Source organism: Aquila chrysaetos, chromosome 1 (assembly GCF_900496995.4).
Source record: "Aquila chrysaetos chrysaetos chromosome 1, bAquChr1.4, whole genome shotgun sequence".
NCBI lineage: Eukaryota > Metazoa > Chordata > Aves > Accipitriformes > Accipitridae > Aquila > Aquila chrysaetos.
This window is the reverse complement of record NC_044004.1, coordinates 5976041-5986511: the sequence shown is the minus strand read 5'-3', so window position 1 is coordinate 5986511 and position 10471 is coordinate 5976041. Positions and strand designations below refer to the sequence as shown.

General features: G+C 52.0%; 1 protein-coding gene across 1 annotated transcript; it reads left to right on the top strand.

Moving 5' to 3' along the window:
• The first annotated feature begins 1130 nt into the window (after positions 1–1130).
• LOC115338888 lies at positions 1131–10125 on the top strand. The gene is made up of 7 exons (XM_030007928.1): positions 1131–1166; positions 2338–2430; positions 4599–4986; positions 6437–6574; positions 8261–8390; positions 9223–9382; positions 9850–10125. Exons 1-6 carry the CDS (start codon positions 1131–1133, stop codon positions 9359–9361), a joined length of 924 nt encoding a protein of 307 aa, XP_029863788.1. The 3' UTR covers positions 9362–9382; positions 9850–10125.
• Positions 10126–10471: the final 346 nt, after the last annotated feature.

Genomic DNA, 10471 nt, shown 5'->3' with positions numbered 1-10471 from the left:
ATCTACATTGATCACATGAATTGGGCTAAACGAGCCAGGAAGCCAGGAAGGATCAGCTCAGAGGGAGACATCCTCTTTGTGGACATCTAAAATTAGGTGAGATTAGTCTTGGATGAGGTGCATCCAAACCTGGTTAACGCTTGACATTTTTTAAAGAGTAAACACTGCTTTGTGAATCTGGTCTGGTGTTCCTGTCCATTCATGGGACAGAAGACTAAATCTGAGTATCCCATGCTGTCTTACATTGCAGGTCATCAGAGGAAGAGAACTGCAGCATCTGGATGGGACAGTTCAGGCATACTCCTCTGCCCTCCAAGACCAAGCAGAAATTCCTGCCTGCCTTGCTTCTGCAATGTCTCCCACCCTTCCAGGCAGTGAGGTAAGGACGCTGTTCTCTTCCACTCAACGCGCCCACAAAGTAGGTCCTTTCCTTCCCAGTTTCCCCATCTTTTGCTCCCATCTTTATCTTTAGCAGGAGCTGGGGGATGCTTCAAGAGCTTATGAAGGGCAGGCTTTGTCCCTCTCCTGGCCGCGTGTCCCCAGCACGGCTGGCTACAGCTGAAGGAGTGGGTAGCAGCTCCCCAGCTATGACTGTGGGGTGGCTTCTCCTCCAAGAAGCCCCCACCCCACACCTTCTGGGCCGCCCCCCCTCCCACCAAGGCCTCCAGGGTTCTAGAGTGCGGGTGCCTCACAAAGGGCTGGAGTTTTCCCTTGACCCTGGAAACACTGTGGCCAGGGCGCTGGTGGATCCCATCGCACATGTACCCTATCCCCGGAGAGGACACCCGTGTTCACCCACTGGTTGGCTCTGGGGCTGCTGGTGGTGGGGTGCCGCCGTCTCTTCCCTGCTGGGTCCCACGAGGCTGCGTCCCCTGAGGTGTCCGGCTCCATACGTGCTGGTTGCTGGGCTGGGTGAGTATATTTTTCATTGCTGAAGTTGGATGAAGTCAATCATACTCTAACTGCCAATTTGGGGTGCACAGGGCTCTTACAGCCCCAGCTGAATCCCCTTCCTCTTGCCAGTATCCAAGGTCTCTAGATCCCTTATCCCTTGGGGTGGTGTGGAGGAGAGGATCTGGTTTGCTGGTTGTTAACTGAGTGACTTTTCTGGTCCAGGTTCGTGGTTCAACATGGTGGACACAAGGAGGAAAACGGTGCACTCGAAGGTGAAGTACACACGAGCCTCTCATCCTCACTGGTGTTTCAGTAACGGGTTTGCAGGGTCTGCCAGGCTGGGGAGGTAATAGGAGCTGGTGACAGTGACGTTCTGGGCCCTGGCCAAAGGCAGCCACTGGTCTGGGAAGCCCAGAGGGGGAAAAGAGTAAAATGTTAGAAAACAGGGATGAGAATATAAAATATGTTCTTGCCCATAATGGGTGACGTTGTTGGCAAGGCATGAGGAGCCCTCCCTAAGGTGCTGTGTGCTGGTGCAGTTATTGGTTCCTTTTTATCACACGGACGTGGGAGCGCAGACCCATGCCTTGGCTGGCCAAGCCACCCCTGTGTGGTGGACGTGTTCATGTAGCAGCGGAGAGTGCAGTAACACCTTCAATTACTGCACAAGAGCTCATCTGCCCCAGCCCTCTGCCATGCATTGACAAGTTAGCACACTTAACGCTTTAGCATAAAAACAGCTCTCTTGGGTCAGCCTGAAGGCTCATCTCACCCGATTTCCTGGCTCCAGCAATGCCCATGGTGGATGCTGAGGGAGAAGACACACATGTAGTGCTTTTTCCCTAAAATCCTCTCCCCATCTCCAGAAGTTTACACTGTAGAGATTTTCAGTGTTAAGGCAGGTGTCACTGGCTTAATATCCCTTGGCAGAGTTTTCCTCCATAATTTCTCCAATTGATTTGCAGAATGAGTATTGACATTAGCCAGCACTTAACTTTAAATATGTGATAAGCACACGGGAAATATTACTGAAATAGAAGATGGAAGCACATGCTGATTTAACCTGAGTGACACTGGACCTCAGCAGCTGATCAAAGTATTTCAGCAGCTTTGTATTAGTCCTGCGCCCAGGGGTGTCTGAGCAGTCAGAGGAGACTTGAGAAAGGCAGGAGAAAGGTATTTGTTGCAAGGGACCGCCTGGGACAAGAAGAGCCCCAGAAACCATTGCCAAAAGAGCGTAGGACCTTCCTGGCCACCCTGCTTAGGGCTCGACTGAGCAAGGGGTTACCCCTGTTGGACTGGCCCCAGGTGGCCCAGGGGATGGAGGTTATGCCAGAAAGAGCAGCTCATCCTCTCCTGATCTACAAGGGAGCATCTGGGGTTTGTATCACCACTTTTGAAGGGTTACCCCAAGTCCTAGCAGCTTGCCTCCTCTCATTTCAGCCGCCTGTGTCACCAGACATGTACAGGAGTTTGTACAAAAGAGACTACCCGTGGTGCAAGCAGTACAAGCCACCCAACAAGGAGGACATGCAGGTACCATGGCTTTTCTTTGCTTGGCATTTTAGCCCATGGTGTCAGGTCCCTTCTCATGGCTACAGGACAGCCGGGGACTGGGTCGGTGCCAAGGGTGGTGGTCTGTACCACCAAGGCATGGGTGCTGTCTGCACCGGCAGGGTCTGCTTTGGTCCCCATCGCTGTTGACCCACCAGCAGGTCACATCATGCCCAAAGGCCCTTGGCTTGTGTCCCCATCCCTTATGCGGGAAATCCCCCTTGCACCCTCCGGTAAAGCTGTTCAGGGCGGGCGATGCTAATTACACTCATTAAGTCAGGGCACTAACGACTGCTTGCTGAACCGGTGCCGAAGCCTTAGACTCCTATTGCTCCCCGTGGGGCTGGTGGAGTGTGTCAGGATTAGACCCATCCCGGTACCGCCTTGAGGAGGGGGATTGCATTTGGGATGGAGATGCCTCCTTGCCCTGACACAGGCCTGAGAAGACTTCTGCGGGGAAGCTGAGGTTGTTTTTTTTCTAATCTCCTTGCAGTGCGAGCGACCCCCTGAGCTATTTAATCTGATTTGCCTCGCTCCGCCTGCCCTGGCTTAATTGCTTGTGGCAGCCCGGTGGGGACAGCTGCGGTTTGCACTGGGCCACTGCGGAGAAGTGGCGGGGGGCATGTTCGGTTGCTAAAGTGCTTTGGGCTCATACACTCACGAGAGAGGGGAAAAAAAAAAAAAAGAAACTTCAGGCTGGGGAGGAAAAGGGGGGGACAACAACAGAGAAATCATTGTGTGAAGGTGCCCTCTGGGGCAGGGGGGCTGTCTGCAGCCACCGCTGCCATCCTTGCCTGGGCAGCAGCCTGGGGAGCCCTCTCCTCTCCTCTCCTCTCCTCTCCTCTCCTCTCCTCTCCTCTCCTCTCCTCTCCTCTCCTCTCCTCTCCTCTCCTCTCTTCCCCTCTCTTCCCCTCTTTTCTCCTCTTTTCTCCTCTTTTCTCCTCTCTCCTCCTGCCCCAGGGAGTGCTCCCGCTGCCAGCAGCCTTCATTAATGGTCCTGCTCAGGGCTCCCGCTCTCCTCTCTCCTCCCAGCTCCGGGGCTGGCGAGCACCTTCCCAGGCAGCCCCAGCCTTAGGTGGCTGTTCAGCTTCCAGGAGCTGAGATCCTGGCTGGGAGGGCAGGGTTTAACCCCTGCCTGCTGGAGCACAGTTTCCAAGCTATGCAACTCAATTTCTTTTCTGCTTTTCTTTTTTTTTTTTTTTTTGTTTTTTAATTTTTCTTTAATTTTTGGAAGGCTGCACGTTTCCTGTGGAGGTCATAATGTAGTTTGGGAGATAAGAAGGGAGGGAGCACCTGAGATATGTCTGCTTTCCTCGGATTGCAGCTCCCTTTGACTCTTTATTAACTCCCAAGGCTTGAAGAGGAAAGCTGTCCCACTGGCTAGAGTGATGGTGGGGTACCCGGGAGGCCCAGGTTTCCCTCTTAGCCCTGCTAGGATTTGGTGTTTTAAAAAAAAACCCACTGGCTGGTGAGCCATCCCCAGTGTGGGTTTCTGGAGGCTCCTGTCCCTCTGGAGATGCCTCATGAGGAGCTCTGGCCATCCTCGGTGGGGGAAGCCCCCAGATCCAGATGGCGAAGGAGAAGCCGCCTTGGGGAGAGCCCTGAGGACCTTGGCAGTTGAGGGCCAAACAGCAAGCCCCGGAGAACCAAAAGAATGAAGGACAAACCCCATGAGGATGGTCCTTGCCAGCCCCAGGAGCCTGGCAGAACTCACAGCAGGAGGGTCTCTTTCTGAGCCCCTAGAAAGGAGCAACTGGCTCGTGATGGAGCTGTAGTGTGCAGCTGGAGAGGCTGGAGCCACCAGAGCCCCCCGAGCAGCCCCGTTAGCCTTGCCCTGACATGAACCCCGAAGCCATTCCCTCTCCCACATCCAACTGGTGCTTGTGCCGGGGCTCCCTCCCTCCCTCCTGCTGTCCACCCGGGGCCCAGCAGAGTCCCAAGCCATAAGATGGGCAGAAGGAGGAAGCCGTGATGGTTTGTGCATTTTTAACGACGGTTACGGAGCTGCTTTGTGGCCGTTGTATCCCCAGGGCTGCTGACCCACCCAAAGCCCAGGCTTCGCTGTGGGCAGGTAGCGTTGCTTGACGATGCTCTAGCAACTGTCCTTCCCCCTCGCCGTCTCTCCATTCACACGGGACCTTTTTCTGCAGAAGCTGCAGATTGCAGACTCCCAGCTAAAAGCCAAGGAGTTTGCCGTACCCTGCGAGGAGCGGGCGATGATCTACAGCGACAGCGTTGTCAGGGAGAGGAGACAAGTCATCCCAGCACCAAGCAGGAAAGCCAGCAGTCGTGCTAGTGATGCAGGAGGGAGGCAGGCAGAAGGCAGTGCCTCCAGCCTTAAAGCCTTGCAGCAGAGAAAGCACTTTACTTCGGCCCTTCCTAGTGCAGAAAGCTACCTGCCAAAGTACTACTCTGCCACCAAACCGGCAGCAACCCAGGCAGAGAAATTGGAGAGGCTGCAGGCTCTTGCTGAGCGGGAGAACGAGCTGTCTTATTGCCAGCGTCTTCCAGCTGCTGCTCAGACTACTGGAACAGCAGGTAACCCTCCACGCTGGCGCCGGCCGCTTGCAAACAGCTGACTGGCCGTATCCAGCTACCCGAGGGGCTGTCTGCCTGGGTCTTTGCCAGCTGAGCCCCCCCCGGCCCATGGTCCACGCTGGCCGGACACGTGCGGATGGCAGCATCCCGGTGAAGCATCGGTGCTGGACTAAGCCCGGCGAGGATTAGCAGCATGGGCACAGCACCCTGTCACCACGAATATGCAGCTCCCAGGCCAGCTCAAAGCACAGACGTAGCGAGCTGGAGTCTTAGAAACATCGCAGAGCCATGCTCGGTGCGTGAAGAGCCCCTGCTAGCAAGGCATCGGCACTGCAAAGTCTCTGGGGGTTTTATCTTCGCAGCTCCTTTGGGGTAGAGGAAGATGCAGTTAACGCCATGTTGCAGGTCATGAACAGAAGGGCAGGGAGGCAAAAGGATTCCGTGGTTGAGCACAAGGGACTTTGGGTGGTTCAAACCAGCAGCCCTTAGTGCCCTTCTGCTGGGGATACCTGTCTGGCAGCAAATGCAGCAAAGGGGCTGGCAGCCAGCCCTCAGCCATGCCATTTAACAGCTTGCTTGCATGGATTAAAATGCCGATGGAAGTCAGGAAAACAAAATTAGTGGTCACCAAACATCACCCAGCCATGCTGAACCTTCCCAAAGCAGCGGAGATCTTCCTCTGAGCTCCTGTGTGAGAGAGAAGAGGGCAGCATTGCTCAGCAATGCTCCAGGGTCAAACAGGAGGAGATGAGCGTGGGTGTCCTCTCTGTTCCCTGAGCTCACCTCTCCCAGCATGGGACATCTGTGTCTGGATCTTTTCATGATCAGTAGGGAGAAAAGACACAGCCATCTCCTGTAGCTTAAATGCCACCTTGAGAATGAGGTGAAGTAAGCCCTGGTAGGTTTTCTCTCCTCTCTCCATTCATTAGAAGGAGAGTCTGGAAAAGCAGCTCAGATGAACATGTCTCCATTTGGACAGTCCATTTAGACTCCATTTAACATCTGAGGGCTTCAAGCCTCTCCTTGCCAAGCCCATCTGAAGCTGTCGTGTGCTAATGACAAAACTACCATGAGTTTTTCCCTCCCTGCTCTGCCCCTCTGTAGCCCAGCAGCGCAGTAGTTCCCGCAAAGTCTTTCCTTTTCATACACAGACCTCCTGCAGAGGGTCTCAGCTCCTTTTAGCACTCCAGGGCAACATGGAGACAGCATGGCTCCTTCCACTTCCTTCGCATCACCATAAATCCTTCCCCTACTGGCTTCATGAACCAAATCGATGCAAAATTGATGCACCTCAGCAAAGCTCTGCTGAAGTGAATGGGTCTCCCCTGATTTATGCCAGCTGAGGCTCCAACTTGCCGCTGTTGTTTGCTTGCTCCCACCCAAGGGTAAGATTTGGGTGAGTAATTGATGGTGCTTCCTGACTAATGCACCCTCTTCTCCCATCTCTCAGGGATGTTCCTGCGCAGGCAGAAGCTGGCCCCAGGCTGGGTCACCTACCAACAGTTCACCCAGGAGATGTACCAGACAAGGCAACATGACGCTCAGCAAAACAGGAACATGGTCCTGGGCTCATCTGTTTTCGTGGAAGGTCAGTGGATGGAGGTTGTGGCAGCTGCCCCATGCGGGTGACTTGTGGCCTTCAGCCTGGCTTTGTTTTTTTTTAATTTAACGCAGTCTCCCAGTTTTGGTGGGAATAAAGTTAATTGTCTTCTTAGTAGCTGGTGTAGTGCTGTGTTCTGGATTTAGGATGAGAAGAATGTTGATAACGCACTGATGTTTTAGTTGTTGCTAAGCAGTTTTTATACTAAGTCAAGGACTTTTCATCTTCTCATACTGCCCTGCCAGCAGAGGCTGGGAGTGCACAAGAAACTGGGAAGGGACACAGCCAGGACAGCTGACCCAAACGAGCCAAAGGGGTATTCCATACCATATTACGTCATGCCCAGTATATAAACTGGGGGGATTGGCTTGGGGCATCACAGCTCGGGTGTTGGCTGGGCATCCATCATTGGGTGGGGAGCAATTGTATTGGGCATCACTTGTTTTGTATATTCTGTTAGTATTATTAGTATTTATTTTCCCTTCCTTTTCTGTCCTATTCAACTGTCTTTATCTCAACCCATGAGTTGGGTTTTTTTTTTTTCCTGATTCTCTCCCCCATCTCATGGCGGGGGAAGTAAGCAAGTGGCTGCATGGTGCTTAGTTGCTGGCTGGGGTTAAACCACGACACGCAGGAAGAGACTGAGGAAGGTAAAGGGAAGGTGAATGACACAGGAAAGGTCCACAGATTCCCTGTAACCATCTGCCCATCAGTGGGGAGAAGCAGGGCAGAGAAAAACAATTATCTTCCAGAAGAGGTTGTAAATAATGTGGTTTTTATCCCCGTTTCCATATGGGCCACCTCATGCAGCGCAGCCCTGCTCGATGTGACCTCCCTGGAAATAATGTCACAGCACGGGAACTGCTGCTGCAACTGCTCAAGTTGCATTAACAGCCTGACATGGTCACGCATGTGTGAAATACCTGTAACCTCAGCCTCCCTGAAAACAACAAAAATACTTTACTAATGACTTATTACAGGAACATGTCATTTTTAAAATACATAGAAAATCTGAAATGTCTACAATCGGCAGCTCTTCTTTGCATGTCCTCCCTGCTTCGTTGAGAGAGGTGGCAGCACGTTTCTCCTCAGGCAGATCTGCTCAATCAGAAGGACACACACACACAGGCTATTAACATACAGATGGGGCATCTCGGGAGAGCGGGATAGGAGACGGCACCCCTTCAAACCAACTCCTACGGGGATTTTGGGGGAACATAGCACAACAGATGTGGTCATCCTGGGGGTTAAGTGGACCCTGGATCTCTTGCCTGGTTTAGTCCCTGATTAAATAAAGCAGAGATGCATTGCTCTGGCATGATGAAAGAGAAAACCTAGGCAGTAGAGGAAAATATATACCAGCTGACAAGTCAACATCCATAAGGGAAGAACACAAGATATCATTTCCAGATCTGCCTTGCGTGATTTCCGTCATACATAAAAGGCTATAGAAAATAAGGGCTGAATAATCTTGTCTAAAAGACCTTATCTACACCAGGGAAGCGCTTCTTGCATTTTCCCTTGGCTAACCCTTTGGTCGTGGTAGCTCCAACAGGAGCGCTGAAAGCATAAACAGCCAATGGAGCTCAGGAGAAGGGGGAACACTTAGACTGTGGGATACAGAAGATAGAGACCTAAAAAAGTCTTTCAATTATTTGGTCTCTCTTTCACCAGAGTGCTTTGACTTTGACTGGAGAAGTACCTACAAAACAGATTTTCAGCGCTGGCCAGGAGCCTGTGGTGGATACTGTAGAGCAAATAAGAGCCTTTCTCACATTTTCCCTGAAGATGAGCACTTAAACCAGTAAGGGAGAGGTGGGCTGGGGGGAGAGGGTGGCTGGTGGGAGTGGGGACAGCGTAAGAGTAGGGCAGGGAGGTTTTGGAGCTGGTTGGGATTGGAAGGTGTTTCTCAAGCGTATTTCTCCGTGTCTGTGTTATGCAATGAGCTCAAATGAATTCCCTCAGGGCCAAATCCTTTCTCAAAGCCTGGTCAGCCTTTTCCTGAAAAGTTTTGCAGTGGGGTTGATAGGAGCCAGGAGACTTCTCCTGGGACAGCCTCGTCCCATGGAAGGAAGATGCCAAGGTCCCTGTCGGGCTGGAGGTGGGAGGCATGTCTCAACATTTCCACACCTGGGCTTTCCCTGGAAAAGGGCTCTCTCAAATCAGACAGGGCAGGAGCTGTTTGCAACGTGACTCATCTGCACACTATGAACAAACAGGCATAAACTGCTCCTGAGCTCTCATTTCTCACCGGAAAGGCAATTCCTCCCTGCTGCCTCATTCCCGCCACCTCCCCCTAAACACACACATCTATTTCAGCTCTGTGTTGAAGTCTCGATTTTGATCTACGATCCTGAAGTTATGTGTGGGCTGGAGACCGAGCCTGTGTAACGGTTGATCTAGGTGGGAGATTGGTCCCAATGACAGCCGTGCGTGTTGCAGCATCTGCACCGCTCCTGATGGAGACAGGCTGTTCCCCCTCTCCCCCACGCCATCGGCACGTGCTTTCGTTTGCCCTACGCCGTTTCCCGGCTGGGTGGTTAACCGCTGCGGAAGGGGAGGCAGGTCTCCTGTCCTGGTGCACAAAGCAGAGGATGGAGATCCTCTTCTTATCCCCTTCTCCATGTTCTCTGCAGGAACCGCTGGGTATCTGAGTACAAGGACAGCTACAGCATTTCCTTGCAGAGGCTGAACTGGTCATCTCAAATCCCTGCTGTGGGGCTGCACTCTGGGCTGTCCCCTCGGAAAAGGACTGCGATGGACACAGCCCACTGAGTGGTGCTACAGGTGGCCGTGGTAAGTACCAGGGTTACCCATTTTTGCACTGAGAGCTGGGAGTAATGATGGGATTTTAGGGGTTGAGGCAGTGGGAAAGAGTATAAACAGTTGTGAGACGTGATACAAACCATCACAAGACCCGAGATAAAATGGTAAGAGCTTTACTGCTGGAATATTCTTCTGAGTAGCAGCATTTGTCCCTGCTTGTTGCAGGAGGGTTGGACTAGGTGATCTTCAAAGGTCCCTTCCAACCCAAACCATTCTATGATTCTATGATTTTCTGGGCTCCTAGAAAGCGATTTTCCAACCAGATCTTATTAGGAGAATATTTTTCACCGCGAGGATGGGCAAACACGGTCTGGAGACCAGAGAGGTTGGGGAATTGCAGGGAGATGTTCACAAGGTGACGAGACAAGATCTGAGCAACCTCATCTAAGCTGGCCCAGGACACCTACATTACTCCATGATTTTCTGATTTATTTTAGGATGCGTTACCTATGCTGTTCTGTGATTACAGCTCCTTGGCCCTCCAAGCTGTCTGTGTGATACTGTCCATCAGAGACCCTGAAAGCCTGGAAACCTCGTCTCTTCCAAATCCAATGTGAAATGTTTGGCAGAGGCCTTTTTAAACATGTATAATTGTTACAATCTCCCAAGAACCTTTTGGGCTTTTATCATTGTCAGAAAGAGGCTTTTTTTGGGATAGTACAGGCTACAGAGCTAATATCACTTAGGTAGTTTCAAGTTATGTACTTTAAAGAAAAGTTACCAATAAACTTTGTCTTGCAGCAAGAATTAGTGTGTGTTAAACCGCATTGCTTGTGTTAATTTACTCTCTAAAGCCTTGTGTGCTTGCAGGCGGGGAAAAACCCGTGTTACCCAGGGCAGCTGAGTACCAGCCTTGCAGGGCTCCTTCCCCTCCTTTGTGTTTAACACGTTTTTCCAGGTTTTGGCTACCAATTTCAAATAATGCTGGGGAAACCGGAATTGAGTTTGCGGTGTCCGTTTGGGAAATTTCTAGGATTTCTGGAAGGAGCAAGGCTGCTCCCAGCCTGAAGATGGCAATGCAGAGCCGCCGATCCGAGAGCTGGGGAGGGCTGATGTCCT

Coding starts and splice junctions, on each gene's coding strand:
- LOC115338888 (XM_030007928.1), top strand. CDS start 1,131: ATGGTGGACACAAGGAGGAAAACGGTGCACTCGAAG. Junction 1,167..2,337: donor GGAAAACGGTGCACTCGAAG/GTGAAGTACACA, acceptor CTCTCATTTCAG/CCGCCTGTGTCACCAGACAT. Junction 2,431..4,598: donor CCAACAAGGAGGACATGCAG/GTACCATGGCTT, acceptor CTTTTTCTGCAG/AAGCTGCAGATTGCAGACTC.